This window comes from Stenella coeruleoalba (genome assembly GCF_951394435.1).
Source record: "Stenella coeruleoalba genome assembly, chromosome: 13".
NCBI lineage: Eukaryota > Metazoa > Chordata > Mammalia > Artiodactyla > Delphinidae > Stenella > Stenella coeruleoalba.
The window spans coordinates 11679960-11702886 of NC_137159.1; the positions used below are offsets into that span (position 1 = coordinate 11679960).

The 22927-nt window shown below is 38.9% G+C and overlaps 1 protein-coding gene across 5 annotated transcripts in view; it reads right to left on the bottom strand.

The window, feature by feature from the left end:
- The window catches only part of ANAPC1 (anaphase promoting complex subunit 1), a 176114-nt gene extending 154096 nt beyond the window's left edge, over window positions 1-22018 (bottom strand). For all 5 annotated transcript variants that reach the window (XM_079940043.1, XM_079940044.1, XM_079940045.1 and 2 more), the window contains exons 1-11: window positions 21333-22018; window positions 18627-18863; window positions 17466-17627; window positions 15564-15615; window positions 14892-14992; window positions 14229-14311; window positions 13059-13132; window positions 11177-11322; window positions 10739-10959; window positions 9814-10023; window positions 7289-7384 (exon numbers count right to left, since the gene is read on the bottom strand). In XM_079940043.1, coding sequence (XP_079796169.1) covers window positions 7289-7384; window positions 9814-10023; window positions 10739-10959; window positions 11177-11322; window positions 13059-13132; window positions 14229-14311; window positions 14892-14992; window positions 15564-15615; window positions 17466-17627; window positions 18627-18839 — 1358 coding nt within the window. In that variant the 5' untranslated portion in view covers window positions 18840-18863; window positions 21333-22018. The remainder of the gene's footprint in view (window positions 1-7288; window positions 7385-9813; window positions 10024-10738; window positions 10960-11176; window positions 11323-13058; window positions 13133-14228; window positions 14312-14891; window positions 14993-15563; window positions 15616-17465; window positions 17628-18626; window positions 18864-21332) is intronic.
- Between the last annotated feature and the right edge of the window lie 909 nt (window positions 22019-22927).

Below are 22927 nucleotides of genomic sequence, written 5' to 3' on the forward strand. Positions count from 1 at the left end.
AAATTTTTAAAACACACTTCAGGGCTTCCCTGGTGGCGCAGTGGTTGAGAATCTGCCTGCTAATGCAGGAGACACGGGTTCGAGCCCTGGTCTGGGAGGATCCCACATGCCATGGAGCAACTGGGCCCGTGAGCCACAACTGCTGAGCCTGCGAGTCTGGAGCCTGTGCTCCGCAACAAGACAGGCCACAATGGTGAGAGGTCCGCGCACCGCGATGAAGAGTGGCCCCTGTTTGCCACAACTAGAGAAAGCCCTCGCACAGAAACAAAGACCCAACACAGCCAAAAGTTAATTAATTAAATTTTTTTGAAAAAGTAACTGTACCATTTAATTAAATAAAAATAAAAACACTTCACACCCACCAGAAAGGCTATAATCAAAGAAAATGACAATATCAAATCTTGTCAAAAGGAACCAAGATGGTGGAGTAGAAGTAGAAGGGAGTGCTCTCACTCCCTCTTGTGAGAACACCAGAATCACATATAGCAGCTGGACAATCATCGACAGGAAGACACTGGAACTCACCAAAAAAGATACCCCACATCCAAAGACAAAGGAGAAGCCACAATGAGATGGTAGGAGGGGCGCAATCAGTAAAAATCAAAGCCCATAACTGCTGGGTGGGTGACTCACAAACTGGAGAACGCTTATACCACAGAAGTCCACCCACTGGAGTGAAGGTTCGCAGCCCCACATCAGGCTTCCCAACCTGGGGGTCTGGCAACGGGAGGAGGAATTCCTAGAGAATCAAACTTTGAAGCCTAGTGGGATTTGATTGCAGGACTTCGACAGGACTGAGAGAAACAGAGACTCCACTCTTGGAGGGCGCACACAAAGTAGTGTGTGCATCGGGACCCGGGGAAGGAGCAGTGACCCCAGGGGAGACTGAACCAGACCTACCTGCTAGTGTTGGAGGGTCTGCTGCAGATGCAGGGGGTGGCTGGGGCTCACCGTGGGGACAAGGACACTGGCGGCAGAAGTTCTGGGAAGTACTCATTGGCATAAGCCCTTCCAGGGTCTACCATTAGGCCCACCAAAGATCCCAGATAGGCTCCAGTGCTGGGTTGCCTCAGGCCAAACAACCAACAGGGAGGGAACCCAGCCCCACCCATCAGCAGTCAAGTGGATTAAAGTTTTACAGAGCTCTGCCCACCAGAGCAACAGTCAGCTCCACCCACCACCAGTCCCTCCCATCAGGAAACTTACACAAGCCTCTTAGATAGCCTCATCAACCAGAGGGCAGACAGCAGAAGCAAGAAGAACTACAATCCTGCAGCCTGTGGAACAAAAACCACATTCAAAGAAAGACAGACAAGATGAATAGGCAGAGGGCTATGTACTGGATGAAGGAACAAGATAAAACCCCAGAAAAACAACTAAATGAACTGGAGATAGGCAACCTTCCAGAAAAAGAATTCAGAATAATGATAGTGAAAATGATCCAGGACCTCGGAAAAAGAATGGAGGCAAAGATCGAGAAGATGCAAGAAATGTTTAACAAAGACCTAGAAGAATTAAAGAACAAACAAACAGAGATGAACAATACAATAACTGAAATAAAACTACACTAGAAGGAATCAATAGCAGAATAACTGAGGCAGAAGAACGGATAAGTGACCTGGAAGACGGAATGGTGGAATTCACGGCTGCAGAACAGACTAAAGAAAAAAGAATGAAAAGAAATGAAGACAGGGCTTCCCTGGTGGCGCAGTGGTTGAGAGTCCGCCTGCCGATGCAGGGGACACGGGTTCGTGCCCCGGTCTGGGAAGATCCCACATGCCGCAGAGCGGCTGGGCCCATGAGCCATGGCTGCTGAGCCTGCGTGTCCAGAGCCTGTGCTCCGCAACGGGAGAGGCCACAACAGTGAGAGGCCCGCGTACCACCAAAAAAAAAAAAAACAGAAATGAAGACAGCCTAAGAGACCTCTGGGACAACATTATACGCAACAACATTCACATTATAGGGGTCCCAGAAGGAGAAGAGAGAGAGAAAGGACAAGAGAAAATATTTGAAGAGATTATAGTCGAAAACTTCCCTAACATGGGGAAGGAAGTAGCCACCCAAGTCCAGGAAGGGCAGCGAGTCCCATAGAGGATAAACCCAAGGAGAAACACACCGACACACACAGTAATCAAATTGGCAAAAATTAAAGATAAAGAAAAATTACTGAAAGCAGCAAGGGAAAAACGACAAATAACATACAAGGGAACTCCCATAAGGTTAACACCTGATTTCTCAGCACAAACTCTACAAGCCGGAAGGGAGTGGCATGGTATATTGAAAGAGAAGAAATGGAAGAACCTACAACCAAGACTACTCTACCCAGCAAGGATCTCATTCAGATTCTATGGAGAAATCAAAAGTTTTACAGACAAGCGAAAGCTAAGAGAATTCAGCACCACCAAACCAGCTCTACAACAAATGCTAAAGGAACTTCTCTAAGGGGGAAACACAAGAGAAGAAAAGGACCTACAAAAACAAACCCCAAACAATTAAGAAAATGGTCATAGGAACATATATATCGATAATTACCTTAAACATGAATGGATTAAATGCTCCAACCAAAAGATACAGGCTTGCTAAATGGATACAAAAACAAGACCCACATATATGCTGTATACAAGAGACCCACTTCAGACCTAGGGACACATACAGACTGAAAGTGAGGGGAAGGAAAAAGATATTCCATGCAAATGGAAATCAAAAGAAAGCTGGAGTAGCAATACTCATATCAGATAAAACAGACTATAAAATAAAGAACGTTACAAGAAACAAGGAAGGACACTACATAATGATCAAGGGATCAATCCAAAAAGAAGATATAACAATTATAAATATATATGCACCCAACACAGGAGCACCTCAATACATAAGGCATCTGCTAACAGCTATAAAAGAGGAAACCGACAGTAACACAATAATAGTGGGGGACTTTAACACCTCACTTACACCAATGGACAAATCATCCAAAATGAAAATAAATAAGTAAACAGAAGCTTTAAATGACACAACAGACCAGATAGATTTAATTGATATTTATAGGACATTCCATCCCAAAACAGCAGATTACACTTTCTTCTCAAGTGCGCACAGAACATTCTCCAGGATACATCACATCTTGGGTCACAAATCAAGCCTCAGTAAATTTAAGAAAATTGAAATCATATCAAGCATCTTTTCTGACCACAACGCTATGAGATTAGAAATCAATTACAGGGAAAAAAACGTAAAAAACACAAACACATGGAGGATAAACAATACGTTACTAAATAACCAAGAGATCACTGAAGAAATCAAAGAGGAAATCAAAAAATAACTAGAGACAAATGACAATGAAAACACGACGATCCAAAACCTATGGGATGCAGCAAAAGCAGTTCTAAGAAGGAAGTTTATAGCTATACAAACCTCAAGAAAACAAGAGAAATCTCAAATAAACAAACTCACCTTACGCCTAAAGGAACTAGAGAAAGAAGAACAAACAAAACCCAAGGTTAGCAGAAGGAAAGAAATCATAAAGGTCAGAGCAGAAATAAATGAAATAGAAACAAAGAAAACAATAGCAAAGATCAATAAAACTAAAAGCTGGTTCTTTGAGAAGATAAACAAAATTGATAAACCATTAGCCAGACTCATCAAGAAAAAGAGGAGAAAGACTCAAATCAATAAAATTAGAAATGAAAAAGGAGAAGTTACAACAGACACTGCAAAAACACAAAGCATCCTAAAAGACTACTACAAGCAACTCTATGCCAATAAAATGGACAACCTGGAAGAAATGAACAAATCCTTAGAAAGATATAAGCTTCCAAGACTGAAACAGGAAGAAACGGAACATATGAACAGACCAATCACAAGTAATGAAATTAAAACTGTGATTAAAAATCTTCCAACAAACAAAAGCCCAGGACCAGATGGCTTCACAGGTGATTCTATCAAACACTTACAGAAGAGCTAACATGATCCTTCTCAAACTCTTCTAAAAAATTGCAGAGGAAGGAACACTCCCAAACTCATTCTATGAGTCCAGCATCACACTGATACCAAAACCAGACAAAGATACTACAAAAAAAGAAAATTACAGACCAATATCACTGATGAATATAGATGCAAAAATCCTCAACAAAATACTAGCAAACAGAATCCAACAACACATTAAAAGGATCATACACCATGATCAAGTGGGATTTATCCCAGGGATGCAAGGATTCTTCAATATACGCAAATCAATCAATGTGATACACCATATTAACAAATTGAAGCATAAAAACCATATGATCATCTCAATAGATGCAGAAAAAGCTTTTGACAAAATTCAACACCGATTTATGATAAAAACTCTCCAGAAAGTGGGCATAGAGGGGACCTACCTCAACATAATAAAGGCCATATATGACAAACCCACAGCAAACATCATTCTCAATGCTGAAAAACTGAAAACATTTCCTCTAAGATCAAGAACAAGACAATGTTGCCCACTCTCACCACTATTATTCAACACAGTTTTGGAAGTTTTAGCAACAGCAATCAGAGAAGAAAAATAAATAAAAGGAATCCAAATCGGAAAAGAAGTAAAACTGTCACTGCTTGCAGATGACATGATACTATACATAGAGAATCCTAAAGATGCTACCAGAAAACTGCTAGAGTTAATCAATGAATTTGGTAAAGTAGCAGGATACAAAATTAATGCACAGAAATCTCTTGCATTCCTATACACTTACGATGAAATATCTGAAAGAGAAAGTAAGGAAACCCTCCCATTTACCACTGCAACAAAAACAATAAAATACCTAGGAATAAACCTACCTAGGGAGACAAAAGACCTGTATGCAGAAAACTATAAGACACTGATGAAAGAAATTAAAGATGATACCAACAGATGGAGAAATATACCATGTTCTTGGATTGGAAGGATCAATATTGTGAAAATGATTATACTACCCAAAGCAATCTACAGGTTCAATGCAATCCCTATCATATTACCAATAGCATTTTTTACAGAACTAGAACAAAAAAATCTTAGAATTTGTATGGAGACACAAAAAACCCTGAATAGCCAAAGCAGTCCTGAGGGAAAAAAACAGAGCGGGAGAAATCAGACTCCCTGACTTCAGACTATACTACAAAGCTACAGTAATCAAGACAATATGGTACTGGCACAAAAAGAGAAACATAGATCAATGGAACAAGATAGAAAGCCCAGAGATAAACCCACAAACCTATATGGTCAACTAATCTATGACGAAGGAGGCAAGGATATACAATGGAGAAAAGACAGTCTCTTCAATAAGTGTTGCTGGGAAAACTGGACAGCTACATGTAAAAGAATGAAATTAGAACACTCCCTAACACCATACACAAAAATAAACTCAAAATGTATTCGAGACCTAAATGTAAGACCAGACACTATAAAACTCTTAGAGGAAAACATAGGAAGAACACTCTTTGACATAAATCACAGCAAGATCTTTTTTGATCCACCTCCTAGAGAAATAGAAGTAAAAACAAAAGTAAACAAATGGGACCTAATGAAACTTCAAAGCTTTTGCACAGCAAAGGAAACCATAAATAAGATGAAAAGACAACCCTCAGAATGGGAGAAAATATTTGCAAACGAATCAACAAAGGATTAATCTTCAAAATATATAAACAGCTCATGCAGCTCAATATTAAAGAAACAAACAACCCAATCCAAAAATGGGCAGAAGACCTAAATAGGCATTTCTCCAAAGAAGACATACAGATGGCCAAGAGGCACATGAAAAGCTGCTCAACATCACTAATTATTAGAGAAATGCAAATCAAAACTACAATGAGGTATCACCTCACACCAGTTAGAATGGGCATCATCAGAAAATCTACAAACAACAAATGCTGGAGAGGGTGTGGAGAAAAGGGAACCCTCTTGCACTGTTGGTGGGAATGTAAATTGATACAGCCACTATGGAGAACAGTACAGAGGTTCCTTAAAAAACTAAAAATAGAATTACCATATGATCCAGCAATCCCACTACTGGGCATATACCCAGAGAAAACCATAATTCAAAAAGACACATGCACCCCAATGTTCACTGCAGCACTATTTACAGTAGCCAGGTCATGGAAGCGATCTAATGCCCATCAACAGACGAATGAATAAAGAAGTTGTGGTACATATATACAATGGAATATTACTCAGCCATAAAAAGTAACGAAATTGGGTCATTTGTTGAGACGCGGATGGATCTAGAGACTGTCATACAGAGTGAAGTAAGTCAGAAAGAGAAAAACAAATATCGTATATTAACACATGTATGTGGAACCTAGAAAAATGATACAGATGTACCAGTTTGCAGGGCAGAAGTTGAGACACAGATGCAGAGAACAAATGTATGGACACCAAGAGGGAAAGCCGCAGGGGGTTGGGGATGGTCATGTGATGAATTGGGTGATTGGGATTGACATGTATACACTGATGTGTAAAAAATTGATGACTAATAATAACCTGCTGTATAAAAAAATAAATAATATTCAAAAATTTAAAAAAGAAATCTTGTCAAGGATGAAGAAACTGGAACACTCAAACATTACTGGTGGGAATGTAAAATGGTACAGCTTATTTGGAAGACAAATTTAGCAATTTCTTTAAAAGTTTACAATGAATTTATCATTTGATCCACTCCTAGTTATCTACCTATCTATCTACATGAAATCATGTATGTCCACACAAAGGCTTTGGCTCCAATGTTCATAGTGCCATAATTCACAATGGTCAAAAAAGTGTAAACAAACCAAATGCCCATCAACTAATGACTAGATAGACAAAATGTGGTATATTTATACAATACTACAAAGCAAGAGGAATAAAATATTTATACATGTTATACATGGTAGGCCCTAAGAAACATGCTAAGTGGAAGAAGGTGGACACACAAAAAATTATATATTGTACGATTCTATTTACATAAAATATCCAGAAAAGGCAAATCTGCAGAGGCAGAAAGCCTATATACTGGTTGCCTGAGGTTGGGAATGGGAACAGAGACTGAATGCAAGTCAAGCACAAGAGATCTTTTTAAAGTGATAGAAATTTTTAAAACTGGATTGTGGTGATGCTGCATAACTGTAAACTTACTAAAAATCATTAAACTGTACACTTAAAACATGTTAATTTTATGGTATGTAAATTATTTCAATAAAGCTACTTAAGTCAAAAAAAAGAGAGAGAGAGAGAGAGAAAAAGAAAAAGAAAAAACAGTCCTAAGTTTATTTATACCAAATGAATGAGATACATAAACGCACTTACCGTAACTGGAGCTGGGACTCTACTAAAAAGCACAAGAACTTCTGCCCACATAGATCAGATGTAATAAAGACTTTTGAGGCCTGTGAATTTTTCTCCCTGTAATAGATATATTAATAAAGAAACTGTTGGCACTCACTTAAAAATCTACCATAGTAATTATTAAAAGTCTTTGAAAATATTCTACAGGAAATACTACTTGGGCCAAGCAATAACCTTGAAAACACAAAAGCAGTTCTAAGAATTGAACTTCATGATCTCTAAGATTCCTTTCAGCTCTTTGACTCTGAGTCCACTACACAGCTTTTTTGGGGAAAAATTACAATAAATGTAATCATTACCAACAGACTTTTTAATTCCACATTATGCAAGCTGCCTACTGCTAAAGTAATGCAAACTTGAAGAGATCTTAAACCTCTTACAGGGTCTAAGGGGTCAGACATTTTATAACATGACCTCTCCAATCTATCCTCTCTCTCAGATTAGGCTCCACTTCATCCCTTTTTTTTAACCCATACTCAAAAATTCTCTATTCTCAAAAATTTCTTTGTAACTCTGTACAGTAAGGATCTGCAATATATCCAACTTAGCAATAAGGTATTTAAAGACAAATGATTTTTAAATACAGGGAATTTTTATTCTATATATAAGGAATTTTTATTTTATAAGAAATTTTTATTTTATATATATAAAAATAGAACATACTTCAACACTGTACTCACATCTTTCCTTTCCTCCAACTGCCTATCCCTGACCTGCCAGCCTAAGAACATGCGCTTGTCTTTCTACTCGGATGTGGAGAGCTTAAGGCCGTACAGCCAGCTGTATTTTCAGTGCTTTCCCTGCTCTGGGTATATAGTCTTTTCGTAGCCTACTCTCTCATATTAAAATGAGTCTTTAAATACAGAGATGGACTAAATATTAGATTATATAAAGGACTTACTGTTAATTTGGCTGGGTGTAAAAATGGTAGCATGGTTAGGTAAGAAAATGTCCTTACTTTTTAGAGAAACACACTTAGGTATTTAAGGGCAAAAATGAAGACTAATTTTCTCTAACATAGTTCAGGAAAAACAAAACTCTCCCTTGACCCTGAGATTCCCTCAGCTAGTTTTGTATCCTCATTCCCATTCAAAGGCAAACTCCCTGGACAGTCTGTATACCTATGTTCACCTCCTCGGTCCCCATTTACTTTTTCCACCCCATTCCACTCCACCCTAGACCCCTACCCCCAGGTGCTCTGGCCAAGGTCACCAGTGACCTTGCCATCCAGGTACTGCCTCTCTGAGCTCACCTAAGAGTGCCACACTTCGCCAGCACCTGGCAACATTGGCATCTTCTTCTCAAAAGCCACTTTTCTTGTGTTCTATGACATGTCCTGCTGCTTCCCCCACCTGACCTCTCTTGCTCTGTCTCTCTGCAGCAGCTTTATCTCTTTTCACCCCTCCCAAATCTTAAGTTTCCAAGACTTTAGTCACTAGCCCTCTCTGATTCTACACAGCCTGGTTTTAACTATTCGGAGGCCACAGACTCTGAGAATCTAATGAATGTTAAACCCTCTGCTAAAGAAAAGGCCTATACACCACACATCCCCATGATTACTATCTTTGATTCCAGAGGGTTACCAGAACCCCTGCAACTGCAAGCTCATCCACAGGCTCGAACCCAAACTCTACACACTCCATAAACTCCAATCCACCTGTCTTGCCTCAATCACCACTGATAAGTGACTGCTCTGACCCCTGAGTTTATGACCCACATATAAAGCACCTTCTTACAGCTCTCATCAAACAGAACAGCCCAAAAGGCCATCTGTCTCCACCTCCTCTTTCGCAGCCCTTTCCCCTCCTCCTGCACAAACAAATGGAGAGTATTTTTAATTCCCTGAACAAACCACACATTCACACTTCTGCACTCTTCTTCTGATCCCCTCTAACTACTGTGTACTGCCTCGCTTACCCACCCAGGGAATACCTAGTCATCTTTCCAAAGCCCTACCAGCAGATGAGCAGTGCCACCATCCTCCAGCTGTCTCTTTCTGAGGACAGGGACAGCAACTTATTTGCTGATAAACCACAGCCACTAGTACACACACTGGCATTGACTGAATGACTGATTAAAGAGAACATAAAAGGAGGAAGGTCACATGGAACAGAGGTCTGAGTTGTGTTTCCCAGAAAAACAGCTGATACTCAACTAACATAAAGACAAAACTTAAGAAAAATGTTATAAATTCCCAAGTTTCCTAATCTACAGAAATTAGTTTTCTCTCCCTAAAACATCAAACACCTCAAATCTGAGAGATTACTAAGGAAGAAATAGCAAATGACAAAAGAATATTTTTATGATCACCTTAATATCACTAACATCCTCTACTGAAACTGAGGTAGCCTTTAATATATATCTCTATGTATTTTAGAAATATTAATAACTGCTTATACTCAAAGGAAGCTTTACACAAAATGCCAAGTATTTTCTAAAACTTTTAGTATCATATTTCTTTGAATATAAAAATATATACTCCAAACCTTATATTAGTAATCGTTTCTGTCCATAAATGGTCCATACAAAGTTCAGGAACAATTGGCTCTGTTTCTGGTGCAAGAAAGGAGCCGTTAGAATTACTATTTGGAGAATGAGAAATACTGTGTCTCTTTGGAGATTGATTATGGCTTGAAAGGTTGAACCTTTGCACCCCTGAAAAAGAGTGCACTCCTAAGGCTGGAGAATGAGCACGACTGCAAAATAAAGAGAAAAGAGTGCACCACAATTAATAACACAGGCTGATATAACACACTTTCTAATAAAGCTTTCCAAATTCTATGTATGGAGAGTATTCATAACATAAACCCAGTCAGAAATACAATTTTTTTAAAAAGGAGTAGCTACTTAAACGGTTTGTCAACATGCTTTATTATATTCTAAGGATTTAGAATTCCTGTTAGAATTCTTTTTCTTTAACTGAAGATCAGTTCATTTTCTGCCTCAGAAAATCAATTATTTATACCAATATTATTCAAAAAAGTTTAAACTATGTTCCTATACATTCAAACATATACACACCAACAAAACTATGTCCCTATTGTACCAGACAGATATTAACAAAAACAAAAGAAAAGCTAATGCAAATTAAGACAAAAGAAAACAGTACCAAAAAATTTCTGTAATTAATATTCACCAAACTGCTGCCACTTAGTGGTAAAAATGAGGCACTCTTACAACAAGCACTGGCAGTCTCTAAATATGACTCAGTGAAAAAGTAACACAGTAGGCCTGGAAGTCTTAGTAAAAATAGCACAACTGGAATAATGCTGTTTTCTCTAAAAGATACTCAGGATCTGTCAACAGAAATTTTAAATCCTTCAAATCACAAGAGAAAGTTTTAAAAGAAGGTATCTCTTTCTTGGGATGTCTTGTTTAAAGCAAGGAAATGCTTCCACACTTAATTCCCACCTGAGAGCTGCCATGTTGGAAATGGAAGGTGAGCGGGAGTGTAGGCTGGGCGAGGAGGCTGAGCGACTCTGGCTGTGGATGGAGGAGTAGTTCTGGAAGGGGGAAGCCACGGGGGAGTCTCCCCTGGAGAGGCTTCTGAGGTGTGCTGTGAGCGAGCTGCTGGTGGCCACATTCTGTGGGGTGCCCCCCTGTTCAGAGAACTTTAAAACAACATTCTCTTCCTTAAGTCAAAATGAAAAGGGGGAGGGAGCAGAAAATAATTAGATTAAAAGGGCAATTTCCTTGTGAGAATGCAGGGTAGTTGCCAGTTATTAAAGATATAATATCTTTTTATCTAAAGCACTCAACCTATTTCACAAGTGATTCTTCTAAAAACCTGCAAAGTTTTTAGTATTAACTATCCTTTTCTATTAAGAAGTGATCTGCCTTCACCCTTACCTCTGTTTTGACTCTCCGGAGAGCCCACACAGAATGCAAACCTTGAACGGTGTCATAGGTCATTACAACGGAGGGATCAGTGTTGAGAAAAACAATTTTCATTGCATGATCTACAACATATTGTACCCGTGATGAACCAAAAAGACCTTAAAGACAGAACAGAAATGATCAGGTATAGAACAATGGACTTTTACAAGACTGTTGTTTATGAAGTGACTTCTTGCAATTCCTAAAGATAAAGAGAAATCAAGGCAATTAAGGCACAAAAATCTATTAATATATTACATAATTAACCCTCAATTTTTAATAAATTTATTTGGGCATCAATTCCTTTAAAATATATTAAAGATGAGAATCTTACGAGTTTTGATTTCACACACATGCAACTAAATGTTGAAGGTTTGTTCTGACTAAACCATTAAATTCATCAGCCACAGGTAAAAGGTCCATGACTCCTTTAAAAACTGACTTATTCTTAAATTACACTCAACCATTCGACCAAGTTTGACTTCCTTACAGGTTCTTTTCTTCTCTAAGAAATCTGTTCTCTACTATAACTATTCAAACAGTGCTGAACAGTACACTACTGTTTCTGCTTTACTGGATACACATGCAAAATAAGTTTTTTCCTAGTGAGTCCAGCTTTTACATCTACAGTACCATAAACTGGTTTCTACATCCTTATTTGACTGTCTCCTAAATGTTGCCCTCTCAGTTAAAATACTGAAAAATTTTAAAAGAATTATTTTATAAAAGGAGTACTTTATAAAGAAAGAAATAAAAATCATTCATAATTCCACTCAAAACAACCTCTACTAATATATTTTGGGAGCACTCGTCTGAGTTTTTTTTTTTCCTATACAGACATATTTTTTATGTTCTTACAAAATTAGGATGATATTGCAGTTAGTTTTGTACCTTACTTAACATTATGAATAAGCAATTCCTGAGGTCATTAAATATTATTCAAAAACATGATCAATAATGGCTGCATACCATTCAATCACACACTCTGACATGTTTTTTTAGGTTGTTTGTAGTTGTTAGCAGTATAATATAGAATTATCAATAAACTTTTTCTGTAAAAGGCCAAAGAGTAAATAGTTTAGGCTTTGCAGACATACTGACTCTGTAGCATAATTTTTTTTGTTTTCTACAACCTTTTAAAAGGGTAAAAACCACTCTTGGCTCTTAAGCCTTAGAAAAATAAACTGGATTTAGCCCCCAGGCTGTAGTTTGCCAAGCCCTGATATAGAAGATAAAAACCTCAGTGGTATTTCAGAATATATACTTGGGATAAAGTCCTTAAAGTAAAATTGGTCAAAGAATATAAATATTTTTTTTTAGCCTTCAAGTCCTCATTATTCATAATAGCCTATGTTTGGTCACATTTAAAATTTTAAAACAAGCATCTAGAAATACCTCTAGGAACTATTAAAAGTCTGAGTTCCAGCAAATTATGTTATTATGAGCAGGGAAAATGAAATATTAAAAATTTCCAAAGTAAAGGTCTAAGGCCCTACATTTCTTTATTCCAAAAAAAGGAAACGATTTTAGTTTATCTAAGTATTGTTCATTTACTTACTAATTACTAAGGAACAAAGTCCAGAGTCATCTACAGGTAAGTTAGAAAATATATCAGTATTTCTGGTTGATGTATAGGCTCTATTTTTACTAAAAGAATAGCTGTTAAAACAATTAATACCAGGGTATTCAATGAATTAATTAATATGAATTATTTTCATAATAAGAGTTATTTTTAAATGCTTAAATTATATTATTTTTATAAAAGAAATCTAATTTTCATAAGCTCCTTTATTTCCTCCCCAGCCCCAAACTCAAAAGAGAGCCTACGTAAAAGAATTTATAAATATACACTTACTTCCAGATTTACAAACAAGAGGTGTGATTTCATCTAGTGGATGCAGCATGCTGAACATAGTGGGTAAAGGTTCTCTAGTAAAGAACAAATAAATAATCACCAACGTAAGATGACTCCATTTGTGCACAAATTTTGTACTTTCCTTGCAAAGAAATGTCTTCTGCAGATTACACTAACAACTAGAAACCTACCATCTCAAAAAGCAACCCTCTAAAAACTTTTGACCTACTGTTTTTCACAGTATCTTCTATTTTATTCCTAGAAATCTTTCCTCTTATGCAGGGTAAATTTGCGCGCACACACACACACACACACACACACACACACACACACACGGAACTCAGTGTAGCCCAGGTAGTATCTGAGCAGCAGTCAACACCTTTCAGAACAAACAGAGTAATGGGCATAAGGCAGTCATTTTTTTTTTAAAACCTCTCTTAGTGGCAGTGTCTCTAACAACTAGGAAAGAAATTTTGTCTTCTAGACCTATTGACAAAAGAGAGTATTTAAAAATAAAAAGAAGAAACACTTCAAGTAAATGAAATGGCTGCATTTTCTTAAGGAGTGACTGAAAAAAGGAAAAAACAGACCTTCTATCTAAACACAGAGAGAGATTAAAATCTATAAGCAGTTTTCTTAAAACTCAGTGTCTACTACTTGCACCACACTGTGACAGGTACTGTATGTTCCTGCCCGTCAACGAGCTCACAGCTGATTAGGGAGACAAAGTAAACACACTATAATTTATTACACACCTAAGACATAAGAAGCGCTATGTCAAGAGATTATATACATTAGCTTGTTAAATTACTGCATAAATCCTAAGAAATAAATGACAGTATTCTTCCTGTAACAGATAAGGAAACTAAAGCCAAAGCTAATGATTTGCCCAAAGTAACATGATGGAAAAAATGGCAGAGCTAAGAATTGAGTTTTGTTATCTTTAAGCCAAGTGTTTGCTCAATTTTACTACTTGGGGAAAAAAGCTGTAGATAATTAAGAGCCAAGTGAGAAGTAGAACTCATAAGGGTACAATGCTGAGATGAGAGAAAAAGGCATCTATCTGTGCTGACAGCATGGAAATTATCATCATCCCAAACTTTTGGGTAAACAATTTTACCTTAGAACCAACCAAAAAAAGCCCAAGGAATCATATTCTGACCTGCATACCTGGGTGGGCCTGGAGGAACCTCATGTGAAGAGCTGCTTCGTTCAAACAACAAGCCATACTTCGTGGGCCAAACATTTGCAACCTATTGGGTAAAAGGGTGAGGAAAAAAACAGAAGTAAAAGAAACTATTCTTTATAACATGTTTTTACGAAACATTACAGAACATTAGATTTCCTTCCAATTTAATAAGAGTTTTGCAAAGTAACAATCATTAACTATAATTTTTTTAAGTAATTCTAACAAGTAAGTCTAAGACAAAATCAAATCTAAGGAAGAGAAGTTCGACCTGAAATTCCTGCCAGTAGCTAATATCAGTACCAAAATGACAGTGTGATTAAAGTGTAACAACAGCATTAGGGCATGAAAAAGATAATGAGAAACAGGAGAAAGACTAATATTGCTCAAGTGCTTGAATAAAACCAAAATGATTTCTTCTATGTCACTTAAACTGAAAAAAAACCTCTCAGAAAAGACTTCATAATTCACTTCACTAAATAATTTATTTTTAAGACAAAGGATGGAAATGGTAAGCCACTACAAGTTTATTTCAGTAAAAATAACATTTTTGATTACAAGACATGAGAGTAGCAATACTTCTGAAACCAATTAATTCAAGAATATTCTCCAGTAAAACACAAAAACACTGAAACACTCAAGTTTACCTGAAAAGGTAAAGAAGCTATGTAATCCTTTCCTTCTATGCTATGCATGTTAATACATGAGCTTTGCAATATACATATGCATTTTTCTACTTCATCACTACCTGAAAAGAGAGAGTACAACAAGATATATGCATTGTTTTCAAAACAAAAATCCCAATAATCATAAATTGCAATTCCCGGGACTTCCCTGGTGGCACAGTGGTTAAGAATCTGCCTGCCAATGCAGGGGACACGGGTTCCAGCCCTAGTCCAGGAAGATCTCACATGCTGCGGAGCAACTAAGCCTGTGCAGCACAACTACTGAGCCTACGCTCTAGAGCTCGAGAGCCACAACTACAAGCCCAAGCGTCTAGAGCCCGTGCTCTGCAACAACAGAAGCCACCGCAATGAGAAGCCCGCACACTGCAACAAAGAATAGCCCCTGCTCACCGCAACTAGAGAAAGCCCGCATGCAACAATGGAGACCCAACACAGCCATAAATAAATAAATAAATAAATGTTTTAAAAATAAATGAATTGCAATTCCCAACAACACAAATTCTTTAATGCACAATATAAAAATGCTTGCGCTAACCCACCATTATTAGTGGCTTACTTATTTTGAATGAAAAAGAATGAGATAAACATTTGGAATCATCATAAGATCAAATAAAATTTCAAAAAGGAACTTACTGTAGTCCTTTTCAGACTTATCCTGTGATATAATGAAGTCACACCACAATGCCTAAAATCAAAACAAAATGCTTACCTAGGAAAATGACATCTAAATAATAACCTATTAACTAATGGTATCTAAATAATAGTGTCACCTACATAACGGTCCCTCCTCATCAGCTCAACACATATACCATGGGAACAAAGAAAAATAAGATAAAATTAGACTAATTAATGATAACTATCTTAAGGAAAGATAAACTATGCTTGCAAATAAAAAGAAAAGGGAAAACAAAATCAAGAAACGTACTAGATAGCTTTGCAGCAAAAGTGAATTCAAATAGTGGTTCAACCTGTAGTAAACCCTATATCCTATACAAAGCTAAAGATTATCAGAAGAGTTGAAAATTGCCAAGCTATTTTATAATCTCCAGACTTACCTAATCTTGTCATTCTCTGACTCGCCAGAAAGAATGTTTAGAAAAACATTTCCCTTTCTTAAGGGCCCATCTTAAAAATATATATACAAACTAGGAAAAGCCGTTAAACTTCAACTGACAATCACTTATTGAAATTTTAATGGCATTTTTATGTGTCTTTTTAATTGTGGTAAAATATACATAACATAAAATTTACCATCTTAACCATTTTTCAGTGGTATTAAATACATTCACAATGTTACATGAGGGGGAAATTATCAGCAAAAAGAGCACTGGCTTTGACACTCCTGGATGGAAATGCTTTCACACATGCTCTCAAATTTGGGAATAATTCAGTTGACCCTTCCTAATAAATTGTTAGAAGAGTACAACACTCATCAGGAAATAGTTCATGGAAAAAAAAAAAAGCAGTGTCGAGGTACGATTTCAGTGTCTACAAATGGGAAACTTCACATGAGTAAAAAGCTTCTAAAAACCTCCTGTCAGTAGCCTAACAATTAATGCAACCAACAAAAATGTTTTCACTTCTCCCCCAACTTGATATTCTAAAAACTTTCAGTAAGAAAAGATGAAACAGTACAGTGAACATCTGTCTCACCTGAATTCTGCCGTACCTGTTTAAGGGCATTTGAGTACACGTGGAATTGCAGGGGGCAGGGGCTATTTGAAAATTGCACACATCATGACACTTTACCCCTAATCACTTCATCGTGCATTTCCTAAAACTAAAGATGTACTCCTATATAACCACAAAACCGTCATCCCACCTGAGGAAAAATAATGTAATTTTCTTCTAGCACCTGATGTCCAGTCCATTTTAGCAAGTAATTCATAGGGTAATACCTTGGTGCCATGGTAATATCCTTTCACCCAAGAGTGTTAATATCCATTAACAATCCTTTTCTGAATCCATTATTACACTGGAGGTTACAAAGTGGTGATTTTTTAACTCTACCCTTCTTTCTATATTAGCTGGCATTCGTCCATAAAAAAGGGTGTTCCTTCATTAACTCAAGATGAACTGCACGTCTTCCTAGAAAGGCAGGGCAAATGCTTAATTCCTTCCCTTTACCGATTTTCATAATAGAGTTAGGTGTAATAGCCAACTGCAATGATAACAAGTTAGGTTTTTTCTTTCTCTTTCTGATTATCACTAGGAACCAGATTTTTATTTATTGAATACTCTGTAATCAATTATAATCATCATGTGTTACAGTATTCTTTGTACCCTCAATGTCTTAGAAATTTTTACTGAGAATAACAAATTGAATTACTCAAGAACAGTGTTTAAAGACTATCATTAAATTGACAAAAGATGATGTAAAAAAAGTGATGATACAGAAAACAAATGAAATTTTTTAAATGGACACCCAGCTGCTGGGACCATTACACTGTTTTTATTATTTCTGTTAAATTTTAGGACAAAAACTTTTTTAAGTGTTAAGTAGTCAATCAAACGCTAAAATTCAAATCAACTCACCTGTTGAACAGGACTGTCAACTGTAAACGCTTTATAAACAGCCAATGCCTGGCTTTTACTTCCTTTGCTCCAGATAACCATATTTCCAGCCACATAGAGTTCCTCATCATAATCTACTTCTTCTCCAATTTCACTTACGCCTTTCCTTAACTGCCAGCTCTCCTTAAAAATTAACACATGTAGGACATGTTCAAGCACTTTTTTCCAAAGTATGGAGCAGGATTTATTAATTAAATCAAATAATCATTCAGAGACAAGTTTCCTACTCTCTCTTTGCCTGGGGAGTAAGACTCAATCTAAGCCCAATTCTTAGAAGCTTAGTGCCACTGATTAACAAAGTGGGGTGTGTGCATATGTGTATTATATACCTTACAGGATGTTTTATATTATACTACTATATTATTTGCCCCAAATATAAACAAACAAAAATTATACCATATCTATAGATCAAAAAATGAAACCAACATGCTAGGGAAACTAAAATGGTATATTAGGTGCATGGGGAAGTGATGGAGAGGGGGCAGGAAGGTGCACATGGGAATCACTGGGGGAGTTTATTCACAGGGTAGATTTCCCTGCTTCACAACTAAATATACATTCACCTTCCTTCCCTTGTCCCACTCATCAAAATAAATGGGAGAGAGAAAGGTTCAGATTTCTAACTACATAGACTTCCTCTCCCTGAGATTTTGGTATCCCAAAAGGAATGAAAGTGGAATAAGGTGGGAAAGACTGATTTCCTGACACACGCTAACATCTCATTCTCCTATTTAAGAACTAGTACTCTATCTACTTATGTGGCATTTTCTTTGTCCTCAAGAAACATGTAAGTCTTTTTGCAGCAGGGACCATTTCTAACTCTATCATCTAATAATCAAACAACATGAAATCTGGTCCCCACATACTAAGGGAAGAGAAAGAGGTTTAGAATGGACCATAATCATAGCACTTATTATAAAACCATGAGTTATATGCCTAAATAAACGGTTATGACACCATAATACAATGAAGTCATTATTTTAGTCTTGACTGAAATTACCAAATCTTAACCACTACCCTAGAAGTAGCATTATACTCATTTCTCAGTTGCAGGTAGCCTTAAATTACAAGTAGATCACAACATTCTATATTTCAAAAATACAATGGTAAACTTAACGGAACCTTCTGTTTCTCGTGGATCGTAACCTCCTGAAGGGATCCCACCAAGCCAGCGGCACCATCAGAAGACCATAACTCCGACGCTGGCTGCAGCTGGCGAAGCTGAAGGTTCAAAGCATTAGGGTGGTGCTTGCAGTGGTCTCGACCAAAAGGAACAAATTCCTGCAAATCCCCGGCTGCAATCATTGTTGCCCCTTCTTCATAGAAGTTCGACATGGGTTCCAAATATCAACATTATTTCTGTATGAATTCAAACACACTCTGGTCAGCTTCTAGAGTTAAAACCAGAATAAAATATCATAAAAGTTTACAGAAGAGTCATTAATCCTTAGATGAGTGTCAATCCTATTACACTGGAGGTGTACAAGTAATTAAAACATCAAAGGTCATTCCAGATCTGACTCTCAGGTGATTACAGTTATTGCCACATTTTAGTTGGAGACTGACCAATAGACGGTTACCACCAAAGGAAACCGCTGGGTTGAGACAAGCACTTACATCCCACAACATCTGTCCTATTCTCCTACTACTATATGCTAGTTTTTCCACACTTCACATATGAAGTATTTAGACAAGTTGTACTTTACAGTCCCATGACTGCCCGGCTTCTCAACATTTAAGGTCATTTCTGTTCAGCTGTTGGAAACTCATTTGAAAAGCACACCTCAAGGACCACTGGCATATTGGAATGAAACAAACAAAAAAAACACCAAAAAACACATATTACTTCTAATTCGTCACAAGTTGAACTACTCGTTTCAGCTGACCAATCCACAAAAGACCTAATAAACTGTCAAATGTCACCAGTAGTTTTGACACCCCAATCCACCTAAACATATGACTACAATCAATTCCAATTTGGGGTCCAAACACAGGAAACCAAGGCATGAAGAACTCTGGCCATGGGACAGCCACACTTGCAGCAAATTTATGAGTCCTAGCTTTTAATTAACACAACCTATTACAGTACAGCTTCTCACTATAAAGATGTGGCTGAGCTGTGGGTGGAACCATGCCCCTTTACTTCCAAAACATTTCTACATACAGCAGTTGACAGCTAGTAAAATTCACTGTATAATGTGGTATATAAGGTGGATGCCAGTTCTCTCTCTAAGAAAACACCTACATTAAAAATGGATTCTGTGGCATCACATTTAAGCTACGATCCTCAAACAGATCAAAACCAACGTTTGACCACAGCACCACAGACAACTTTAAAGGGTTTGAAATGGCACTCACAATTAAAAGTTTAACTAGGGCTTCCCTGGTGGCGCAGTGGTTGAGAGTCCGCCTGCCGATGCAGGGGACACGGGTTCGTGCCCCGGTCCGGGAAGATCCCACATGCCACGGAGCGGCTGGGCCCGTGAGCCATGGCCGTTGAGCCTGCACGTCCGGAGCCTGTGCTCCGCAACGGGAGAGGCCACAACAGTGAGAGGCCCGCGTACGGCAAAAAAAAAAAAAAAAAAAGTTTAACTAAATTTGACTTATATTTCTCATCTGAGGTCTTTTTGGCATCAGTAGGGTTTTTTTCCCGCAATATCTCAAAGCCCCTGTAGTTCCTATGCAGCTCCTCTAGGGTCAAAGTTATTTTGCTATGAATTAAATGCTATTCCTGACATAACCATATGCCACAATCAAAACACTTTTATTTTCCTCCCGCTAAAATTCAGAATTGAGAAGACCTGAACTTGGGATATAACTAAAACAGTACCTTATAAAACTTACAAGAAAAAAATAAAATTCAGCTGGCCTTCTTATATTCTAGCCAACAGGATAACCAACATTAAAAATCTTGCGAGTTCATCCGACTTCAGTTGTGCAATTTTGAAACGTTATCCTATTAAAACTTTGAGAGGGGCTTCCCTGGTGGCGCAGTGGTTGAGAGTCTGCCTGCCGATGAAGGGGACACGGGTTCGTGCCCCGGTCCGGGAAGATCCCACATGCCGCGGAGCGGCTGGGCCCGTGAGCCATGGCCGCTGAGCCTGCGCTCCGCCACGGGAGAGGCCACAACAGGGAGAGGCCCGCGTACCGCAAAAAAAAAAAAAAAACAAAAAAAAAACAAAAAAACGTTGAGAGAAAATTACAAAAATATTAATTATGGTTATTTTCATAGTACAATATCTTTTTGTACTAATTAAGGCGACACATTTAATACTTTTGCAATACCCCAAATTTTTATGATTTTACTTATTAGGGGACAACATAAAGAGCTACAGATGAAAGTACTGTATTAAATTGATATGCTATAAAACAAGATATCAGCATTGCTTACTAGGAACAAAAACTACCCCGCCAGAGGTAACCACACAGTTGCTTCAAGAGTAAACCCAAATGCACACAGAAGACACCTTGAGTTGAGACTCCGCAAAAAGGCAGAGCTTCCCCGGCCTCTTTAGGGTCAGGTGAAACAGTCTAAGAGCCTGGGTCTCAGAACATCGTATCACAGCGGCAAGGGGCTGAACTAGAAGCTAAGGCCCACACGGGACACCGCGTTTAGCTCAGGAAGGAAGCCGGCGCAGAGTGGAGCAGGAAGGTGCACCCCGTAAAGCCCAGCCCGCAAGCTGGGATCCTCTTGGCTCTGGCGCCCGCTCAGGGCCCGCCCCGGGCTCCCAGCCCTCCGGGTCACCGCACGCGGGTAGGCCTCGGGTCGGGTGAGAGGGCTACCGGACAGGCAATGAACCACCAGGCGCTGCGGGCCTGGGCCCTTACCTGTGTGACTCGGGACGCGTCAGGCGCGGCGAGCCCCGGCTGCTCCCCGGAGGCGCGGGGGCCGAGGGGGCCCGAGGGTGGCGGCGGGGACGGTCACGGTGACTCCTCGGCCGCTGCAGCTTCTCATTCCCTCTCCCTCCCCTATTCCGGAGGAAGACTGGGCAGCAGCTGCGAACACGACTGCTAATGACAGGCAGGCGTGCAGGAGAACCACTCAGGCGAGCTGTTCAAATGGACGCGTCCATGTTGAATTTCCCGTCCTGCTTCGCGCCGAGGCGGGGCTTCGCCGGGAGCGAGCGGCGTTCCCGCGGTCCTAGCGCCTCCGCAGTTGCACGAAGGAAGAGCGAGGAGGAATTTGCTGGGTATTTATTTGTACCTTCAGCCTGTACTGGGATAGGATCTTCCTGGCATCCAGATCTTCCCCAGGTCATGTCAGTACGAGCCTGAACTGCGTCATAACTATGAATTAGAAGGTTTTCTGGCCAACTTCGCTCTCGCCTCCTGACCCCCAAATTGGAGATATATGCCTGCAGGCTTGGGGGACGGTGGGGACTCTACTGATTTTCTCTCTTTACCAGTGCACTTTAACCTTTTGGGGGTCCGGACCTTTTGAAAAGTTGATGAACGGTATAGAGGTCCTCATAAAAACGTTGCGTGTAGTAATCTGAGCTTCACAGAGACTTCCCCTAGCAATTCATAGATCCAGGTTAAGAACCCCAGCTTTACCCCTCCCTCCCTGTCTGTGGATTCAACCATAAAGTATCACACTTGTGGAAACTGTATAACTCTGTTGAGCTCTAATCTCCCATTGCGTGGTGTCGCTATGTTAAAAGGATTGATAGGCGTCCTATTGCCTGAGAAATAAAGTTCAAATTCCTTATCCAGAAATATAAAGTTGCCTGAAACTTTATGTCTTCACTAAAATTATCTCCTTAGGGTCTCCAAACACATCTTGCACTTCGTGGTATCTTGGTTCATTCTCATCTCTTTATTTGAAATGTCAACCTTCAGGGTTTAGCTCAAATGGCCTCTTTTCAGAAGGCTTTACTCCAACAGGAAGGAGCCTGCTGAGGACTGAATATTTGTGTCTCCTCCCCAAATTCCTGTGTTGAAACCTAATGGCCTATGTGGTGATACTAGGAGGTGGGACCCTTAGGAAGTGCTTAGGTCATGAGGGTGGAGCCCTCATGAAAGGGATTAGTGCCCTTATGAAAGAGACCCCCACAGAGCTCCCTGGCCCCTTCCACCAAAGGAGGACACAGCAAAAAGACAACTGTCAATGAACCAGGAAGCACAACCTCAGCAAACACTGAATCTGCTAGCACCATGATCTTGGACTTTCCAGCCTCTAGAACTGTAAAGAATAAATATTTGTTGTTCATAAGTTTATGGTATAGCAGCCCAAAGGGATCAAGATAGAACTTAGTGTATCTTAGACTTTGAGACCAAAATATCCCCAGACATCCCTGCCCTGAGGGTACACATGAGGTCAAATTAACAATCACATTAACAATGCTCTGCCTTTATCTTTTACCTATTTCCTCCTACAGGGTCCCCCCTCAGCACCACTCCCCCTCTAAGTCCTCTTCCTACCA